The sequence below is a fragment of the Excalfactoria chinensis genome, chromosome 2 (assembly GCF_039878825.1).
Source record: "Excalfactoria chinensis isolate bCotChi1 chromosome 2, bCotChi1.hap2, whole genome shotgun sequence".
Taxonomy (NCBI): Eukaryota; Metazoa; Chordata; class Aves; order Galliformes; family Phasianidae; genus Excalfactoria; species Excalfactoria chinensis.
This window is the reverse complement of record NC_092826.1, coordinates 136744711-136766936: the sequence shown is the minus strand read 5'-3', so window position 1 is coordinate 136766936 and position 22226 is coordinate 136744711. Positions and strand designations below refer to the sequence as shown.

Sequence of the window (22226 nt, the reverse complement as noted above, 5' to 3'; positions counted from 1 at the left end):
GCACAATTTTAAACTAATACTGAACAGGCATCTCACTGAAAAATACTGATCATGGATTTGTTTTCTTTTTATATCATGATGGCTGAGAAATGTGTGTTTATGGCATACATGGAGGAAGAGTTTTAACTTCTATTACTGAACTGTTCTCCAGTTACCAATTACCAGTTATTTTCTATTTGGATAGAATCACTGATGAGAAGAGAAGGATGAAAAATGGCTGATTTCCTACTACCTGGTACCAACAACTTCCGTAAATTCACTCCTGAATCCTTGGCTGCTATTGAAAAGAGAATTGCTGCTAAGAAGGATCATAAAAAAAGCTCCATAGACCAGCAACCTAAGGAGAAATCACGTCCTCAGCTTGATCTTAAAGCTTTCCAGAAATTGCCAGCTCTCTATGGAACTCCTCCTCCAGAGCTCATTGGGGAACCACTGGAAGACCTTGACCCATACTACAAAGATCGCAAGGTTAGAGCCAACCAAACTGTTTAGATCTTCGTTTGGTTTGTTATATGGATACAGAGCGTTCGTGTGAATAATCTATTAAACAGTTTTGCTTATACTCCTTTGGAAAAACTATAATTCCTTCCAATGTTTTAAAAATGTGGGAAATTGGCACAGCTGAATGACATACTGTAATTTTCAGGAAAAATACCTTAATTTTGAATTACAGGAATTAAATATCATGAACTGTATTAGCATTTAAATCAGCGTGGAAACATCAGAAGTGAAATGGATAAAGGAAGTAAATGAGGTTTTGACTCAGATTTACCAGAAATTATGATAATTTTGGAAATTTTCTTTATTTTCATGGTTTTAAACTCTCTACCTGTCTCAATGGTTGTGCTATGTGAACATGCACAATGAATGATCATCCAAGTATAAACATTATTATAAAACATTTACTGGTGAATCCTTTAAACCTACTTATTCAAGCTTCGTATTCTAGTCATGTGTGCTTAAAGAAAATGATTTTTAATAAAGAGTATAGAAATGGGAAATAATCCGTTAAAAATGAAGCTTATTGCTTGAGAAATTGAGAAATATTTTGAGTTAATTTCTACAGTCTTAGAGCTATAGGATCAATATCCATATTGACAAATAATGTTTAAGTCTGCAACTCTCTTCCACCTTTGCACAGCTTGATTCAGAGGTCCAATTTGCCTAAAGAGAACAGTCATATGCAAAATTTATTTTGTGTTCTTTATAAGGATCAGGGTTTAAAAAAGGAAGTTCATGCTGATTTTTGTTCTGTTTTAATAGTTAGTGGATATTAACTCATTCATCAGTTTATGATAAAAGTGTTGCAAAATATTACAGTCTACTCTGTTAAACAAGCAAACAAAAGCTAACATCAAAGCCTTTCGTAGAACAAGGTGTAATAAAATATATATATACTCCCTTCAGCTTCCTGAAAGTTTTACTTTGTTTCTTGACATTTATTTTTAAGATCTTCATAGTGGTAAACAAACAGAAAACAATCTTCCGGTTCACGGCTACACGTGCCTTATGGATCCTCAGCCCTTTCCATCCAATCCGAAGAGCAGCAATTAAAATTTCAATACATTCATATCCTTTTTCTTTGGCTTCATTCACACTCTTTTGCTACAGAGATCTGTGTTATCCTTTCCTGTTATGTTTTGGAGCATTGAATAGCCCTAGGTTTTCCTTGTTCCACACAACTTCTAATTACAGTTTACTTACATATCGCCATTGTCTTTATGTTCTTATTCTATTTAGTAATAAATAGTTTTGTGAGTACTCAGGGTTTTGAAGCCTGACTTTCTACTTTATTTTGTATTATAAGCGTGATCTCTGATGTTGATTACCTGATGTCTCGTAAACAAGCATCTCATGCTGAGGACTTTCTCAGTGAGAAAACTAGTAAGGTCTCTAATCTTTATCTCATGTTCTGTTTACCCAAACTATAAGAATTAAATCCTTGGGTAATGAGTTGGCTGTTATTGATGTTTCAGCACTTGTGGTCCATCTCATGAGTTTGTGGCAATATTTGGCTGTGCCTACAGTTAACACTTGAGCTAGATGCCCTGTTCTACTTCTGAACCTATAGTCAATAGGTCCCAGAGAATAGATGAGCAACACCAAAAGTTGGCATCTAATATCCTTTGAGACACCCACCAGTAGCATGGCAGACTTTGCCCTGCCCATACATGCGAATAGAGGTCTCACAGTTTAGAGGTGAGTGACTCTGTATGTTATTTAACTTCTATTAACATTTCATTTCGCTTAAAAATAAATATGCTTCCACTGGAGTTCTATGAGAACTACTTTATTATCATCAGTGCTTACACTGCTATGGTAATCAGGAACTTCTATTTGTTACCTGCAAACCTTTGCTCCCAGCTTATGTGAAGGTAAAACTCCATAAACTACATAAGTTGTGAAAAAGGAAGAAGAGGTAGAAGAGAACAGCAAAATATGTTTTATTCACATGACCTTCCTTGTGCAAGGAAAAGTGAAGTTATGTGATACCAAGTGGGTTCGATTCTCAGTTACATCCTGGTTGCTGCTGAGGCCTTGGGCGAGTCAGACAGTCTCTATTTAACTTTTTTTTTGCTGTAAAATTAAATTTAAAAGGCATCCTTCCTCTTGCTCTGTCTCAGTGATTAAGGATCATTTTACCAGGTCAGCAACGCCTAGAGCCTGCACAGCAATCAAGATGGCATAAATAATTATGGCGGTGTGTTGTTATCTAATGTGACTCAGAATCAGCATATATGTGTGCTTGCAGTCCTTAGGTGTGCTTTAGAAAGGATTAAAAATATTAATTTCATAAACTGTGGGATATGTAACTGATTCTAATTTGTTGTCGTATTCTTTGCCTTCACTCCCATGACTTACATTATTCACTTGGTTTATAATATGCACAATTATAACTAATTGTGTGTTCATGGCTCAGAATGAGTCCTCTAGAAGTTCATCTCCATCGTGGAACAAATATGTTGAGTAAGTATCTGTGGGTGTGTACGTATTTCAGTTCTATAGCCCTAACTGACTATTTAACCTACTCTCTATCTTTCATACAAGGTAGCTTATGAGGGGTTTGGAAAACTATTGCTTGTGTTAAGATTTCATAAGCTTTTACTTTGAGGCAGTATTTTTGTCTCTGGACTTGGTAACTGCAATAATTATGGGGCTAAAGGAGAGTGTTAGTGTAGATTATGTTCTGCAGAAATTCTGTTGAATTACCATCCTGTCTGTCCTACCACTCCAGTTTATTACCCCACTTTGTGAAGTTACTTGATATTCATTTGTGTTTCATAAAAATATTAGAAATAATAAAAATATCTTTATAATTAAAACTATAAAAATGTTAGAACATGAACTCCATTAGTGCTAACACAATGTAAAGGAAAAGATTCCAAATTAATTAATTTACAAACAGTTTAAAATCTGCTTCATGATTTCTGATGCTGAAACAGCTAGGAGTGGCAAACTCTTAGGCAAGCAGAAACAAGAATCTGCATGGCATTAATTCATACATCTCCAGAGCACAATTCCGTGCTTGTGAGAGCACTAAAGATTAGATAAGAGTTATGCTTGCTGTTGACATCAAAACTGCTGTTCAAATGTATTTCAGTGACAATTTTGGAATAATTCTTTCCAAATGAAGAGGGAAGCACTACATACATATAATTTCCTACTGCATTTACTGAGTACCAAATGAATGCCTTTTGAATTCCTTTGGGAGATCTCTACCTTGTTGAAATGATAAGTGCGCTCAATAAGTCCAGAAGAGCTTTTACTGATAATTTTCCATTAATAAGAATAATTGCTGTCTTAAATTGAAAATCCTCAGCTTTGCATTTCTGTAAGCTTTTTAACCATCTGTATAGAAATGGATGCAGTGTACCTCAAGTAAATAATGCACTGAATATCCTACATTTGCGTGGTTACTTGAAATAAGTACCAGGCATGAATTTTGATCCTTATTTTAGCAAGTAGCTGGAAGTTTTGTGTTACTCAGATTCTGGAGACTCACATGGAAGAGTCTGAAAGAAATTGCTGAATGCAAAAAAGAAAAAAAGAAAGGCATGTATGATAGCAGCCATAGAGGGATGGTTGTCAACTACTGTCTCAAACTACTTGTAAGGACCCTGAAATCAGGTTTCCCCTCACTTCTCTATGACTTTCCCTTGATTTGTTGGCCTACACAGTATATAGTTTGTCTGCATCTCTTATCCTCTTACAGTAATTACTAATGTTGCTGTTTTCCTTCGGTACTTAGATTTACTTTCACTGGCATTTACACTTTTGAATCATTGATAAAAATATTGGCAAGAGGCTTCTGTCTAAATGAATTCACTTTCCTTCGCGATCCCTGGAACTGGTTGGATTTCAGCGTGATCGTTATGGCGTAAGTGGGAACAAATGAAATATGGACTACCTGTGCTTCTGCTCGGTATTTAAAGATTTCATTGCTGGTTTGTCAAAGGCAGTTTGCAGTATAAAAAATAAAAACTAAAAAAAAAAACTCTGAAACCATCTACTACAGATGGTCATCTACAGTCAATAACCATCGATTCTTCCCTTGTTTTATCACTCTCTGTTCAACTATGATGCATTTACCTTTTAAAAAGGGAATGAAGCAAGATACAGCTAATCTCTACAGTCCCATCTCATACCACTCTGTGGCCCTTTTACATGTAATATCTCTGCTGTCCAATGTAAGCTTCTATTGAGAAAGAGGGTGTACATTTGAAAACAGAGCATTATGTATGGACACCAGCACAGTGGATTATGTTTGAGACCATTCAAAATTCACTGTTCCAAACTTTAGTTTATGATAATAATTAAGTTTTCATAGTGGTTACAAGCAGCTATGGAAAGGAGATAGATTCGGATTGGTTCAGCCTGAACTGAATAACTTTGAGTGGCATTTTTCTTCATATTTTAAGTGCATAATACTTTAAGATACCGACAAAAAATCAGCTTTACACAGATAAAGAGAAACCTTTATAAGTAAATTCACATAATCCAGGAAAGGCTTTCTATTGTATGAATCTTAAACAAACAAACAAACAAACAAACAAAGCACCTCTTGGTATGTAGTTTATTAACATTCAAAATACACACAGGATGATTAAAAGTTAAAAATGAACACTAAAATAACTGTTCGGTTTATTCTAATCAAAGTGCCCTGCTTCTACAGGTTTGTGGGAGCATTCAGCAACCTGGGAAGCGTGTCGGTCCTTCGGACATTCAGGGTTCTGAGAGCTTTAAAAACCATTTCAGTAGTCCCAGGTAAGAAATCCTATGTGATTTATAGCTGATTCTTTCCTCTGATCAAAGTGTCGGATTCTTCTTCCTCCTCATTCCTTTCTTCCCTCCCTCCTTTTTTCCCTTCCTCCCCTTTCTCCCTTCCCTCCTCCCTCTCTTCATTCATCCCTTCCTTCCTTCTTTTTATTTTCTTTGTATATCTTTCACTGATTGCAGCTGAATTGGTAGACACAAGTATTTTCCCAGTCCAGCTGGCCCAAGCAGAATAAATCAAGCAATATAAATAATATTGTGTTTAATTTTCTTTTATTATATAGTAATGACTTTGATAACATGTTATTATGTTGATTTTACAGTGTTCTTCTAGCCTAGTCTATGTGTGATGGTTCAACAGAAACACCTCTGGCAACAGAACAGGCTTTATTATTAATCATCTTTCAGCATCCTTGGAACAAAGCTTTTTTGTTGCTTTTCTTCCACTCTTCTCTTAGTTATAAAGTTAGTCATTTTCTCATGACTAAATACAAACTCAGAACCAGCGTGTTGCCCCTGTGTTTTCTTTCTCGTCTTTTTGATCACATTCATTATTGCATGCAGATTTGGACGATGCTTGCTTGTCCCTCATCCTTGCCTAGATAACTTAAAAAGAATAATGGAACATCTGGGTCAATCAAATGCAAAAAGAAAAAAAATTGTTCCTGTATTAATTGCTCTCAGCTTTTCATCACGTTTTTTTCATTGTATGTTGTCTCCCTAGGACTCAAGGTCATTGTAGGTGCACTCATCCAGTCTGTTAAGAAACTTGCCAATGTGATGATCCTGACCGTTTTCTGCCTGAGCGTCTTTGCCCTTATAGGCCTTCAGCTTTTCAAGGGCAATCTGAGATACAAGTGCATGAAGAATAATACAGATTCCACCATCAGTGATCTTTTACATAACAAAACATGGGAATCCTTTGCAACGTTTGCTAATTATACAGGTAATGTTCTTAATTCTTTCTTTATTTGACAATGTAATGACCTACATGTGCATGTGTAACCACTGTTGTATATGAAGTTGAATATCTGGATGAGCAGCTACATGATAATGCCCTTCACACTGCCAGAGCAGCTTGCAGCCATCCAGGAATGTTTCCTTTCTCTTTGTTATAAACTCCTAATTTTTCAAGCTATGTTTCTGAGAACGATATGACAACAAAAGAAACATGGAGTAATTCCCTGATGTAATTCCCCAAAGTTCAGCTTTCCCTACATCTTGAAGAGTTCTAGCATCTTCATTGTGCTGCTCAGTTATGTTGTCTTCAGCTTGGAACTGAGGAATTTCTTTAAAAGTCAAAATTACTTTCTTCTTCATAGCATACATACCTTATATCAGGTATGTATTTTATCTATAATAATAATTAATAATAATACTGACCTATCTGATAACTCCAGCTGAGATTTGAGAAGCATCAGGAAGAGATGAGATATCCCTTACATCTGAGATAATAAACCCACATCTTAAGAGCACTAATTACCCCTTAGAATTGAAACTATTAATTCCAGTCTGCTGTTTGCTCAGGCATTAGAGTAATTCATGCAAAGAGAAATAGAAGAGATTGAAAAGGGCATAGCTTCAGCATCCTGATGGACAAATCAGTATTTCTAGGCTGAGCAGCATTAGTTTTTCAGCTGTGTAGAGTAGTGATGTGGTCTGGTGTTTATCTGTATAGCCAGAGACACTTCCTTCCTCCTCCAAGCAGGACTTCTTATTGCTTGGAAGCAGAAGAGGTCTGTGTTACCCCCAGAATGTCCAAACTCAGTCTTAGAGAGTCAATTGACAAGGGCCATAGAATATGGTAACTGTTGCCAAATGCAAAGCTATTCTTGAGCCTGCATCCTCCAGTTCATCACTGGCTTCCATAGATGGGTCTAAGAGATAATATCATAAAAGTTTTAAGGGCTTCCCTCAGTCTGAAATGTATGCATATGGAGAAGCCTGTGTATAAGTGAGGAAAGGACATCTTGCAATAGGGAACAGTTGCTGTCAATGAGGGGAAACCCATCTCTTTTCCTTCAGTGTTCTTTCTGTATTTGTTTGAAGTGATTTGCATGTGTGTGTACATACGCTCATAGCTCACTGGTATTACCACCACCTCTATTAAAGTACAGAGGATGTAGACTAGAAAATGTATTGGTTTTACATTTCTTCTCTCTCTTTCGTTTATAGAACACTTTGCCATCAAGCCGGGCACCTCAGACATCTTGCTATGTGGTCCTAGTGCTGGGTAAACGTACTTCAGAGTATTTCTTGTTTGGAACTTTTCTCTGCCTCACTGCTTCTCTGTTTGCTCTGTCATAAGAAATGGAAATGAAATAGAGATTCCTGGCTTTTCTTGACTGCAGAACTCAGTAAATTACAGCAGGGGTCAGATAATTTAATGTGTGTTGAGAATGAAGTGTGAACCTACAGTTGTCTTATTCAGGTCTTAATTCCTTCCAGAAGGGCTATCTTTCTCTTCCCTGGGTTAGCATTTTTTTCCAGCTCTTTTTTTCTGTTGCTGAATTATAGGTGCTGCTTTTTTCCTTCTCCAGTTTCCAGCCATTTACTGCCTGGAGTAGAAGTTTGGCTTTCAGTGTAATGAAAAGCAGAGCTAAATAAATAATCCAAACTCTCATATGAGCTGAAGTGTTTCTCCAAAACCTTCTGTTAAAAGAACTGCACTTCTCACTATCACCTCTAGGACCTGTCCTCCAGAATACACATGCAAGAAATTTGGGCCAAATCCTGATTACGGTTTCACCAGTTTTGATACATTTGGCTGGGCTTTTCTCTCCTTATTCCGCTTGATGACCCAGGACTACTGGGAACGTCTGTATCAGCAGGTACCAGCTTTGTGTTTTACTCAGAATCAGTCATGCAGATGGAGGAATATCTGAAGCACAAAATGGTTGGCAAAGAAACCTCAAATAAAAGAAGTAGCCACAAGTCATCATGCCCTCATCCTCCCTTCCCCCTACCAGCAAACTGCTGCTTCCCATTGACTCCCTAAAAAGGGATGTTCAAGTGCTTTCAAGCAATAGTCCTATTACACTGCTGTCTTATAGCCTTCAAAAAGTGCTAAAAGGGTTCTCTACTGTCCTTCAAAATGCAACAGTGAGTCCTCAGCTATCCTCATGGGTTATGTTATGTGATCATGGGTTCATAAGCAATGGCATTATAAAGATGGGGAGAAAGGGCTGAGAGAGGTACATTTCTCTTTAATCTTCCTAAAGCATTTTGTCTAGAAATCCGAGTGCCTCTAAAAAATTTAAGAGACATGTTGAAAACCTATTTGGTATTAAATATGGTAATTTTTATCCCTGGGGTGTTTGTGCTTACAGACCCTCAGAGCTTCTGGGAAGGTGTATATACTCTTCTTCATGCTGGTCATCTTTCTGGGCTCATTTTATCTAGTCAATTTGATTCTGGCTGTAGTAACAATGGCATACGAAGACCAGAACAAGGCCACCATTGCTGAGACAGAGGCAAAAGAAAGGAAATTTCGGGAAGCCATGGAATTATTACAGAAGGATCAGGAGGTACATAAATTAAATCCTTGCAAAATTTAGTCTCCATGCTATGTTACTAGACACATAAGAAAATGCATCACTCCCTGTATACAGCCATATATGATAGTTAACTGTGGGAAAGGAAATGTTCTTTAAAGCAGTGAGATTATTAGAGATACAGAAGAAATTCCTTGTTCTGCTGTGGTTTTGTTTTTCCCATATTTTTCCAACTACGAACTTTTTCGCTGATAATGATCTTTAAAATCTGATGTAAGAAACTTTAAAGACTGGAAAATATAAAATTCCATAAAGTATCAGCTTCCAAAGTAACATATGGTCATCTTCTGCTTCATTGTTTTGGATTGCAGAGCAGAGGAATATAGATTAATTCAGGTGTTGAAGTGCATTCACATCCAAGACAGAGCCCACTGTACTCGAGTGAAAAGTCACTGGTAACTTACATAGTTTAGAAGCTTCTGGAATGAAATATTCCTCTGCACTTTGAAAACATTCAAGTCCTAAATTCAGTATGGGAAAGCAAGTGAGCCACAGCGTGACTACAGTCCTATGGATACCCACTGGCAAGACTGAATTTTAATACTGCTTGAGTGTTTATTTGGGGAAATAAATATATATTCTACAGCATTACTTTCAAGCTGAGTATTTTTATTGTAAGTAATTATGCCATATGGAGGAATAGGAGCTTTAGTGTGATTATTTTGCCCCTGGCAGGCGCAATACACACGATCATGTAACATACTGCAAATAGCAAATTGTTCCGTGCTCCATATGTTGCAGAAATTCTCTTTCTTTTACTGTTATCACATATTGGAAAATTTTTACCAACTTTTGTGAAACACAGATTGTTAAGAAAAAATAATATAGAGCACAGAAGTGTTTTCTTGCCGCTTGTTTTGTAAGTACCCAGCAAAAATGCCACCTGTGCTTTTGTTTTAATTTTAGTCACTGGCTGCGAAAGGGATTGATATTCTGTCAATTAGCTCCTTTGAAGGCTCTCCTTTGTCTGCCAAAGAAATCAAAGAAAGAAGCAATAGGAGAAAGAGAAATAAGTCCTTGGGGATAGAAGAGTCTGAAGAAGAACAGTTTCCCAAGTCACAGCTCACAGACAGTCAACGAAAGTTGGTAATCTATTGTCTGAATCTGAGATCCTTACAGCTTTTACAAATTTAATACTAGAATAAGTTGCTAGAAAGCATGAAGTAAATCCTGTTGCAAACACTGATCACTCTTTAGCTTTTAAAACAACCTTATGAGATAAGGAGGAATTATATGTAAACTTTTCTTCCATTCTTTGCTTACAGCGTTTCCTTTTCAAAGTAAAGTTGTAACAGCAGTTAAAATACGTTTTCTATAGCACAAAGACATAGAAGAAGTGGATGAATATCAGAATTTAACTCTAGTGCCATCGTTTTCTTTTTAAAATTCTAATTTAAAATACAAATATAATGCTTATCATAATAATAGCTGATAAAGCCAGCAGTATTTTTTATCTGCCTTTTAAAACCTAAACAAAATCCTTCCTGAATAATCTAAATGAAATAAGCATTTTAGACTTGTTATAGTTGATAAGAAATGTTCTGAAACTCTAAACTTCAATCAGTTCCCCAAATCTTCTCTATGTTATTCTGCCATTCTCCCTTTATTTATTTCTTTCAGTCCCTCCTTGCCTTGCTGTATGGTCCCAACAGCAATCAGGTGAAACGCAGGCTTAGCCATGGCAGTGTATTCAATTTCCAAATACCTGCTTTAGAAGTTGACTCCAAAGCGGATTCCGCTGATGAGGAAGCCCACAGCACAGGGGAGAACAAGATCCAGGGCAGGTCAATGTCGGTGCCACAGGTGGGAAGACGCTCCAGCATGCCAAGTCAGAAGAGTCATGGCTCCCACCCTTCCATACCAAGCCGCATGCAGAGCAGCAAGCAGGCCAACGTGGATGACTGCAATGGCATGATTTCACTGATGGGAGGAGGGAATGGCAAGGTGCATGGTTTAGATACAGCCCATTCTGAAGGGGTAATGCTTCCACCAGTAATGGAAGACCTGGGGAAGGGTGATCTGGTAAGGAAAAATGCTATTTTAAGTATACGATTCATATTATGGTTTCTTCATATGGTTGTTTGTTTTTGTTTTTGTTTTTTAGCTGGGTTACCAGTGCTGGCATTGTAACCCACCAGAAAGTCTTCTTATCTTTTGCCCTGTCCAGGATGATTGTTTTGAGAAGCACCTTTACCTCCTTCTCCTGTACAGCACCTTCAGCATTTATAGTTTTTTCTATAAGTCCCCTCTGCAAATGGACAGAAATATGCTATTACTATTTTACCTCTCATCTCTCTCCATTTCCATTACTCTCTGGAACACTATTAGGTCTGTTTACCCTCACGCCTATTTCCAAGCTTTGTATTTGCCCTGTTCCTGTTACATGCTTGAGGGATCCATTTACAGTAGCCTTATTACTGATGTGTAGGACCTTTGTTCTCAACACTATTACATCTTGTAGACAGGTACATTTATTTGGCTGCGTGTCATCGTTCCTATTAACTTTCATAGTTACCCATCATTGCATCCTACTTCATTTTATTCCTGTGGTATCTCCCTAATTGTGTTTACTTCTTTAAGCAGCCAGCTGTGAATGATGAGAGCAGCATGATACATTTACATCCTCAGCTATCAGTGGAGTACTTTAATGAGACACTTCAGAGACAAAGGGCAGCAAGTGCAGTCAGCATAATTACCAGTGTCTTAGAGGGTAAGTGGCTCCTCATTATGCTTATTTCAATCCTGAGGTAATGCTAGGGTAAGAGACCAAAATATCAATACGTTTCTTAAAAGTTAACAGAGATTTATAGATGTGTAGTTAGGAATTACACAACTAATTATGCTTTTTTTTTTTTTTTTTTTTTTTTTTTAATTAAAAAGACTGCATTATAGCACATTCATCATGTACTAGAACTTATCCTTTGCCTTTCATATCACATTTCATAGGACTGAGGAAGAGGTTGGAGTGATGATGGTTGGGAAGAATTTCTCTGGGGCATGAGAAGCAGGACCAGGGCAGTGGTTTCTCTTGGTCCTGTGGCTGCTACTCCATCACGAATATGCATGCAGGCTCAATCATTAAGATTACACAAACAGAATTAATTGTGGCAATTCCTGGATGCTGAGAACTTAACGTACTATCCTATGTGAATTTTTGAGGGCTGTATTACTGACTGTTATTTTGCTGGCTGGTAATTTCACTTCATATCTTTCTGGGGAAAAATAAAAAAATAAAAAAATAAATTAGAAATCAGCCTAAATTTCCATTGTTTTCTGAACAAGCCACATCTCCATAGTTCATGAATACCACCAGGTGCAGTGACTCCACCACCTCCCCAGGCAGCCTCCAGTGCCCAACCACTGTTTCTGTGAAGTTCTTCCTAATATCCAGTTTGGATATTAGGATGTCTTAGTCTCTTATTAATGTGTCTTAGCTGTTACATTACATTACATTAAGAGCCGTCTGGATGTGGTGCTCAGAGATATGACTTAGCAGAGGGTTGTTAGAGTTAGGGTATTATGGTTAGGCTGCGGTTGGACTTGATGATCTTTGAGGTCTTTTCCAACCTGAGTAATTCTATGATTCTATGATTACCCTTGGACTTATTAGCTGATGTAGGGACTGCATGAACAGAGAAGCTTTGGGGCTCTATCTGAATTTTGAGGTTCCTTTTTTATTGTCTTGTTTTTTGAGTACTTGATGCAATTTAATATTTCTTTTTTCACCATCTTGCTTAGCAACAATTATTTAACTATGATGGAGTTTTCTTTTGCTTTTAGAACTTGAAGAATCCCAACAGAAATGCCCAAGATTCCTGAAAGATTTTGCTTTAAAGTATCTAATTTGGAACTGTTGTCCACTTTGGTTGAGAATCAAGAAAAAGGTGGCTGCTTTCATAAAGGATCCCTTCATTGATCTCACAATAACGCTTTGCATTGTATTGAATACTTTGTTTATGGCTTTGGAACACAATAATATGACACATGATTTTAAATTAATGCTCAAAGTGGGCAACTTGGTAAGTGAATTTTCAACCACGTGACCTTTTATGCCAAAAACTGATTGATGACTGTTTCCACTTGAGACACAAAGAGTAGCTGTAAAAATGAAAGGTTAGCAAACTCTGTGATTATGAAGTGTACATTTCTAATACAGACGATTCCAAGATCTTATTGATGCAGTTCTAATGCACTTCTGAGAAAGCAGAAAACAACTCTCTTGTTTTAACAGAAAGTACATTAGAAGTTCATAAAAATTGGGTTTATTGATGCATCTGTGAATGTTACCGTACTGGTGGAAACGTATTCTAAATAAGATTAATTAATGGTAACTTTTAGGCTGATGCTACTGTTTCTTGATTACAGATCTTTACAGGAATCTTCACTGCAGAAATGGTCTTAAAAATCATTGCTCTAGATCCCTACTATTATTTTCAGCAGCCCTGGAATATTTTTGACAGTGTAATTGTCACATTGAGTTTAATTGAGTTGACTATATCCAAACCCAAAGGCAAAAAAGGAAGCCAAAAAGGAGGAACCTTATCAGTTTTGCGGTCATTCAGACTGGTAAGCCTTACATATACATCATTCTATTTAACATTATGTTGTGAATATAATAGAGGATAGTTCTGTTGTTTGTAGCTATGATGCAAGAAATTATTTTATTTTCTCAACAATGGGAATAAGAAACATAGTTTTTAATTTGCAGTGTTAGAGTTGAAGTTTAATGCCATATATATTTCCATTTAATAAAGTAAGTATTATTCAGAAAAAAAATATTCCAGAATATAGGTGTTATAAAACTAAAGTAAGAAAATGAAATACTAGCCCGAATAGTCTTACAAAAATTGTCCTGATAGAAAGAAGAATACTTACAAATAGCCATAAATTTGATGGTAAGGTGTTTGTACTGTGTACTATGAGCTGACTGGGCTTGTGCTGCAGAAAGAAAGATCTTTTTCTGTTATACAGTAGCTGGTCTCTTAGCTTTGGTCATTTGTGTTACATGTAAATTGGGTACCACAACCTACATCAAACACACTGCACAAATTCCTGCCTGCGTAGGCCAGGCAGTTCCCAGAACTAAGGGTAGCCAGGCTCTCAAAGGACTTCGGTTTATCTTTGCAATGTTGTACAGTTCTTGGGAAAATATATCTGTAAATACTTTTCTAAAAGTGTTAGTGTCAAAGTGCCACAAACATTAGATTGGTGGACAGCGTCTATAAAATGGTTTTTACATGTTTGAACAGCAGAAAGGTGGGTTATCTCTGCTGATGTCTAACACAACTTTTTATGTTTTCACACAGCTGAGGGTCTTCAAACTAGCAAAGTCCTGGCCAACTTTAAACACCCTCATTAAAATCATTGGTAACTCCCTGGGTGCGTTGAGCAACCTGACCCTCGTCCTGGCGATCATCGTTTTCATTTTTGCTATAGTAGGGGTGCAGCTTTTTGGAGGAAGCTATAGGACCCATGGTGATAGAATTAAAAAAAATGGTGAAATACGTTGGCACATGATGGACTTCTTCCATTCATTCCTTGTTGTTTTCCGAATTCTGTGTGGAGAATGGATTGAGACCATGTGGGACTGCATGGTGGTAGCTGAAAAACCACTGTGCCTTCTTGTCTTTCTGCTGGTCATGGTAATAGGAAATTTAGTGGTGAGTTTTCCAATATTATCTTCTCTTTATCCTGTTGATGCTAGAGCCAACTTAATTGTCTTTTCAAGAATAAATAGTAGATCCCCAAAGCACATTTAGAACAGTTACCTGTGCCTGTTAGTCTGTAAAAGCCTGATTTACCCTTTGCCATTGAGCTGCTGCCTTTTTTTTTCATATTTTCAAGTCTTCCAAGATTCTTATCAGCAATAACAGAATCTACGCTTGTATCACTGAAATTGGGATTTTCTTTGATTACCTCTATAGATGAATTCTCTGAAAGCCTGTTCACATAGCAAGAGCTACAGCTTATGCCAGTCACTTCCATGAAGATCCTGCTGCAGATGTTATTTGCCCAGTGTAAATCCTACTCCAAATGGGATCAGAAGAATAATTCTGTCCCATTCTTCCATTGCATTTAAATAAATAAATGGGGAAACAACAACAAAAATCACTCAATAACAGGAAGGAAACCTCACTTTGAGCCTCGCTTGATTTTGATTTTTTTTTGCAGCAATGTTGTATGCTTAACAGTGTTGCTGTGCCCGAATCTGATTTTACACCCCAGCTGGGAAACTTCCACAGAGGACTGATTTAATTCTAGTTTGAAGAGGAGAGTTGTCATTGAACTGATTGGTGGTGACCACAGCATTTGTTACTACTGTAATGTTTGAAAGCTGTTTTGACCAAATAAATACACATGATTTTAAATAACTTTTAGGGGGAAGAATTATAAGGGAACATTGAGCTTTCTGAGAGAGAAATTTAATTCATCAACTTTAAACTGTTTGGTCATAGAACAGGTTGCTCAGTGATATTGTGAATGCTCCTACCTGGAAACGTTCAAGGTGCCAGGCTGGATGGGGCTGTGAGCAACCTGGTCTAGTGAGAGGTTGCCCTTCCTATAGGAGGGGGGTTGGAACAAGATGTTTTTAATGGTCCCTTCTAATCCAAACCATTCTGTTATTCCATAGCCATTTCATTTTTGCCTTGCTTTCATTTGATCAGTAAGACTGAGCTTTTGTAGCATTTGTCTTCTGCATTAGAATTTAGATTTCTGAATACAATTTTCCAGACTTTTTATTTTATCATTATTTCAATGACTTTTTAGGTACTCAACCTCTTCATTGCGCTGCTGCTGAATTCCTTCAGTACTGATTGTCTCCAAACAGCAGAAGATGATGGAGAGATGAACAATCTTCGGATTGCCTTTGCTCGGATTCATAAGGGATTGCACTCTGTGAAGAGTGTTATGTGGGATGCCTGTTGTGGAAAGCTCAAGCATCTAAAGAAAGCACAGAAGAAGAAAAACAATTTGACTGCCCAGAACCCACTGGGTTTGGGAAAAGAAAGAAAAAATTATAAAGACAATTACAATATTGAATGGGCTGAAAAAAATGGGGAAATATGCTCAGGTCTTGAAGATTTTATTACCAATCCTAATGTGTTTGTTTGTGTCCCTATTGCCGAGGAAGAGAATACAAGTGAGGGTTTTGAAGATGAGGAGAAGCTGAGCACATTTTCAGACACAGAATACAGTAATCAGGTAATAAATAAATCAAATCCCCTTGGGCATATTCAAGGCCAGGTTGGATAGGGTTCTGGGCAGCCAGATCTTGTACTAGATTGGCAACCATGCCCAAGGCAGGGGGTTGGAACCTAATGATCCTTGAGTTCCCTTCCAACCCAAGCCATTCTATGATTGTATGATATTAGGGTGCACATATACTAAAAGATAAATGCATGATAGAAGACTGTCCCTGGCACAAGGTGGCATACCTTGACTCATGTCGCCATAGTTAACAAATTTTGTACCAATCAGGAATGTTTAGAATGAGAGTAAATTGATCAATTAGAGCCTTTTAAAATGTTCTTTTCTTGTATTTGTGTTTCCCATATGAAGCTTCCCTTTTAATCCCTATGCAAAAACTCTCACTTCTGTAGTCTTGGGATCCAGGTGTCAAACAGCTCACTGAATTACTAATTCCTTATTGCTGTATGGCCAAAAGGGAAAATTTCCCTATCTCTATTACTAGGTATCACATTTAAAAGGATCATAACTATGACTTCTGTCCAGAGCGCCCCACTTTAAATGAAACGTACAACTTATTTTTCTTTCCTTTCCAATTTATCCACCCCTCAAAAAGAGGAAAAAGAAAACCCTGCTAATCTACAGATTATTTTTCAGGAGGAAAATCACCTAAGGCAAAGAGGGGAAAGAGGGAAGACTTCAGGAAGCTGGAGTAAAATCTCAGGACTCTCCTCTGAAGAATTCAGTGTGCTTTACCTAGGGAAAGGTAGGAAGGTTGAACCAGCATCACCAGTGCATAAAGAGGTAAATATGTAGATATATGTAGATAGCTTTTATGATGTTGACTTTCCAGTGCTGGTTATGCTTGGATACGCTTCTGCTCATGGACTTGGTGGACTGGATTTCAGTGGTGGCAGCAGCACTGAGCCAGTCTGGCTGGTTAACGATGGATGCAGATTCTGTGAATGAAAATGAACCCATGCTGGGTTTTAAGAATATATGTATATATATATACATGAATATATATATGTATATATATACATGAAGGAAAGATAAGCATTTAGAAATGGAGAGGCATCAAAATAATTTGATTCAAATAAATAATTTACAAGATTCTCTGCTGATTTCCATTGCTTGAAATTAGAGTTGAAAAATATTTCATTACAGGAGAGAGATCCTTCCAAGCAAAAGTGGGAAATTCCAGCAAGCCAACCTGTGTCATAAATATCTCAGTTTCAAGAAAAGTAATATTATAAATGAGTTTCTCATTATGATTCATAAATAAATTAAGAATAATTCTGAATTAGGAAAACATCCACGAAAATGAGCTCTTCTTCATCAATACACGTAAAAAAAACAAACAAAATCCAAGAGTAAGTCATCTGTAACAAACAACTCATTGTACAATATATGTATATCTGAGGGAATACAGACAAGCTTCGGAATTGGATAGCATATGATACAATTCCAGTTTCTAATTCTTAAATACTCTAACAGATATCCAGAATATTTCTTTATCTGTTTCTCCTGTTAGACTGTATTTTCCTGAGTTTTTATCCCATCGAGGGGTGTGTGTAGTTGAAAGCAAGTTTAAATCTCTCTAATTTATGAGCTTATTAAGCAGTTAAAATTGCTTAATGTGGATAGATACTGTACATATATGTCTTTGGCTCCTATCTGAATGCACCTATTGGTACTTCCAAGCTCACATACGTTTAATGTCACAAAGTCTATTCCATTCCTAACTCTACTTGAAACAACAAAGTTTTTTCATAACAAAATTTTGATTTTGAGTGTTATTCGCTTGTGGATCTTATTCACCTGGAACTGAATGTAGGGAGAATCAATACCTGATCTTCTTTTGCTTGGTAGTTTGATTCTGTCAGCTCTTCCGAAGGCAGCACAGTGGATCTGACAAACCCTGAAGATCTGTTGAGGCAGATTCCAGAGTTTGCTGAAGACAAGAAGACTCCAGAAAAGTGTTTTCCAGAAGGTAAGGTTCTCATGGTTACATGGTTGTGAAACATCAAAAATAATCCTGTTGTTCTAGGAATGCTGAGCTGATAGGATGAGATTAATGTCACTTAATCTGAGATGTCAGCAAGTGATTCAGTCATCGCCTTTCTGCAGTGAATAGAGAGATTATGGCACTGGAAAATAAACTCTCTTTCCTTAAAAACCAACAGATTGCCTCTAAGTGGTAAAGACCAGAACATCAAAGAGTGGATTATAGAGAGGTGAGGTGAACTCTGTTCTACTGGACACAGTCAAAATGAATTTTAGATTGACCCAAGTGTGTAAAATCAGACCTCACTTGACAGTGGGCATCAGAACAACACATATCAGATGTGCCCTTGATCTGCATGTACTTTCATTACTTGCAATCATTATCTCTCACTTTCAGGTTGTGTTCGATACTTTAGTTGTTGTAAGGGTAGAGCTGTAAGCTTTGGAGGAAAAACATGGTGGAATCTGAGGAAAACCTGCTACCAAATTGTTGAGCACTCCTGGTTTGAATCCTTTATCATATTCATGATTCTTCTGAGCAGCGGAGCCCTGGTTTGTAGAGCACAATTTCATGTATTTCTGTACAAGTGTTTTTATCTTTAATAGCACCCAGATAAGTTACATTTCGCAGAAAATGCAGGATGTATCTTTGAACTCACCAGGTGAAAAAGAGCAGTCATTTATCTGCTATTGTAATTATCACAGTTTTATTATTCATACTATTACAAATTAGAGAGAAAAATGCTAAAAATACACAGCTCCCACAAGCTGTTTCCATTTGAGTGTACATTAGATTCTTCTGGCTTTCACAGTTGTGAAATGAAGATGTTTCTGTATGTCATTAAACTATTAAATGATATTTAGTACTTCAGTTCTCTAGAAAGTATAAAAATTATTGGGAAAAAAGTCTAAAAATAGACTTTCCTGATTAGATCCCAGCATGCACGGTCAGTATATGTCCATGAGTGTGTATATTGTAAGGAAAAAGAACAAAAAAGGACAGGAAGAATTACAGGTTTGCCAGCAGGCATACATATGAGTAAAAGAGTTCACATCTGTGTTAATCATGTATTGAATGATGAAGAGGCCTTTTTGTTTCTACACTTTCATGTTTTAAGCTTATCTCTGACTTTGCAATTTATTTATATATCTTGATTTCAGGCGTTTGAAGACATTCATATAAATGAGAGACGAACCATCAAAGCTGTGCTGTTGTTCCTCGATAAATTGTTCACATTTGTCTTCTTTCTGGAGATGATCCTGAAATGGGTGGCTTATGGCTTCAATAAGTATTTCACCAATGCCTGGTGCTGGCTTGATTTCCTCATTGTAGGTGTAAGTTGTGCATCCAGCATTTATACATTTATATGCCCCATCCCTGGAGACACTCAAAACCAGGCTGGATGGGGCCCTGGGCAGCCTGATCTGGTGGGTGGCAACCCACTGAAGAGGGTCAGAACTGGATGAGTTATGAGGTCCCTTCCAACCCAAGCCGTTCCATGATTCTTTGCAGATCCTGATGCAAGACTTAGCAGCACAATCACCATTTTTTTTTCTGGACATAAAATCAAAAAAACACTCTTGCCTCCATTAATGATTGCATCAGGATATTGTACTCTAGGCACTGATGCTATTTCATTTATTTATTTACTTATTTACAGTAGGAAAAAAAGAAACAGGTGCCAAGATTTTGCTGATACTTTGTTTGGTCTCCTCATTTCAGGTCTCTTTGATAAATATCTTAGGTAGTTCATTTGATGGTGTGAAATCTCTTAGGACTCTTCGAGCACTGAGACCCTTAAGAGCATTGTCACGATTTGAGGGGATGAGGGTAAGTCTGAACACAAATTAAAGCTTGTCAGTTGTAAAACACATGTAATGTTATTGTAACATTTGGCTGCATGTTTGTGAGTTCATATGTCTGCACCAATCTAAGGTTGGGATTTATGAAAGCACCTTATGAGAGCACCTTTGTTGAGCTCCTCTACGCTTGGCCACTCCTTACAGACTTCACTCAAGTGATCAGTCTCAAATGCTGTTGAAATTAAAATGAGACCTGGATGAACTTTACTCCTTTGCTGCACAGCCGATACTATGTTTCTGTCTTACTGATAAAACCCAAAACAAAGTAGAGGAAAAGAATTTGGAGTTAGCAATTTTCATTCTTAAATGCTCATGAAAAGGTAATTCAGAGGGAAGATTCACCTCTGTTCTGCAAGTTTTTACTGAATTGGTTTACAAAGTGCTGTTCAGACATACTTTACCCAACTATTTTCCCCTATATAATTATTCTTACAAAAAGTAGGTCTGATTTTTTGTAGAATATTTGCTGCCTTTTTCCATCAAAGGGGTGCTAGGAACAACATGAAGCTGTTGAATGCGACTGATTAGAAAATCTATCATTATACAAATGAAGAGGAAATCAGACATATGCAAAACTTCTATATACTATCATGTGAAAGAGCAGTGGTGACCATAGTGTTTGGACTCAACTTTGGTTTAGGGAATACACTCAGATTTGTCACCACAGATAACATAAATATGCATGGTATCATCATTACACGCTAACAAGGGACTGCAACTTCACTGCAACTGAAATATAAATTGTGTTTGGATATCATTTGGAAGTGAAGCTGAAAGTTCTCTGCAATACTGTCACTGAAGGTGCAGAGAAATTAATGCATTCTGTTAATTTAGCACCAAGCTTACTATGTCTGAAGTCAATTTTGAATCAGGTTCCATCTTAGTTTCCATCTGGCTGTGCAGAATCCTTGTGACAAGGCTTCCAAAACCTTCACAGTGCTTTTTCATTTTCATTTTGGCCCATCATATTGCTATCTAAATGTTAAGTTCACTGGCTGTGGTACTTGGATGCATTTGTATTACTTAGCAATGTCTTACTTTGCCAAGCAAAATGTTACGTCTTAGTGTATACTCAAAAATTACTTCTGGGATCCTACAGCACAAATCAGATCCTTAGATCACAGCTGTAGACCCCAAGTGTTATGATGCATTAAAACATAGGTATAACAAAATGCTAGTGGACAGTCACTGCCAATCCTTTTGAAATAGTACTTTCCACAGCATTAACAATACAGTTATTTGCACTAATGGTTATGGGAGAATAATCCATGAATCTTCTATTATAAATAGTTATCAAGAAAGCAAAACATAACAAAACTAAGGGACCTGAAAGTCATCAAAAGAGGATGGGACTCACACTGTAGTCTATATATGTAGTGAGGGATCACAGTAAAATGAAACATTCCAATCCTTCCATTGAGAGACTAAGATTATACATCTTTTTTCAAGGTATCCACATCAACTGTGACAAATATTTACATGGAAAACATAAGGTTTCTGATTGCTGCAAAACTAACTGACAGCTTAGTTTTTTACAACAGCTGATTGCACTGAGTCCATCTTTATTTAACGAAGTGCAATTTTTCTCTCCCATTTCACCCAAGGTGGTGGTCAATGCCCTTGTGGGAGCCATCCCTTCCATCATGAACGTTCTGCTCGTCTGCCTCATCTTCTGGCTCATCTTTAGCATCATGGGAGTCAACCTGTTTGCTGGGAAGTTTGGGAAATGTGTCAACCTAACAGAAGAAAATTCAGAATTGAATAGTTCAATCAATGACAAAGCAGACTGTCAAGCATGGAATCACACGGGGAAAATATTCTGGGTCAATGTTAAAGTCAACTTTGATAATGTTGGCTCTGGCTACCTGGCTCTTCTTCAGGTGGTAAGTGCTGCTTGTCTTCACTTGCCAGTGCCAAGTCAGATAGACCTCCTGCCAACCCCTAACTCATCTCTATGGATGGTGAAAAACAGAGGTCTAACAGCCTGTTCTTACCTCATAGCTGGCTGATCAAAGACCAGTGCTGTTAGTGAATGAAAATTGAAAACATTGAGGTATTCTAACTTGGGGACAAACTGTAGCCCACCATGCTTTGTTTAAGGATAAAACATGTCAGATGAGTGCTGTGCTAGCCTCTCTGGATGATAAAACCAATTCATGAGCCTGATTGCTGGAGTCAGCCTCAGAAAGGATGTGTGGGTAGAATACTGACCTAATCTGCTACAGATTTGCTCAGCCATGTGGGCTGTAAGGCATTTAGTAGTCCAGGCTGGTGAAGGTTTGTCATGGCAGGATTATAGAATACTGTGGTCTGTTTCATTGTGCCAGGCTTATTCTTCCT

The 22226-nt window shown here is 37.3% G+C and overlaps 1 protein-coding gene across 1 annotated transcript in view; it reads left to right on the top strand.

Moving 5' to 3' along the window:
* The first annotated feature begins 213 nt into the window (after positions 1 to 213).
* Positions 214 to 22226, top strand: part of LOC140247932 (sodium channel protein type 5 subunit alpha-like) — a 28326-nt gene continuing 6313 nt past the window's right edge. Inside the window, exons 1-22 of the mRNA XM_072328132.1 lie at positions 214 to 468; positions 1451 to 1569; positions 2863 to 2967; positions 4250 to 4378; positions 5174 to 5265; positions 5999 to 6220; positions 7450 to 7507; positions 7964 to 8105; positions 8604 to 8801; positions 9735 to 9914; positions 10449 to 10850; positions 11412 to 11538; positions 12609 to 12847; positions 13194 to 13394; positions 14135 to 14488; positions 15597 to 16031; positions 16677 to 16820; positions 17889 to 18009; positions 18421 to 18575; positions 19185 to 19367; positions 19747 to 19854; positions 21491 to 21769. Coding sequence (XP_072184233.1) covers positions 214 to 468; positions 1451 to 1569; positions 2863 to 2967; positions 4250 to 4378; positions 5174 to 5265; positions 5999 to 6220; positions 7450 to 7507; positions 7964 to 8105; positions 8604 to 8801; positions 9735 to 9914; positions 10449 to 10850; positions 11412 to 11538; positions 12609 to 12847; positions 13194 to 13394; positions 14135 to 14488; positions 15597 to 16031; positions 16677 to 16820; positions 17889 to 18009; positions 18421 to 18575; positions 19185 to 19367; positions 19747 to 19854; positions 21491 to 21769 — 4248 coding nt within the window. The remainder of the gene's footprint in view (positions 469 to 1450; positions 1570 to 2862; positions 2968 to 4249; positions 4379 to 5173; positions 5266 to 5998; positions 6221 to 7449; positions 7508 to 7963; positions 8106 to 8603; positions 8802 to 9734; positions 9915 to 10448; positions 10851 to 11411; positions 11539 to 12608; positions 12848 to 13193; positions 13395 to 14134; positions 14489 to 15596; positions 16032 to 16676; positions 16821 to 17888; positions 18010 to 18420; positions 18576 to 19184; positions 19368 to 19746; positions 19855 to 21490; positions 21770 to 22226) is intronic.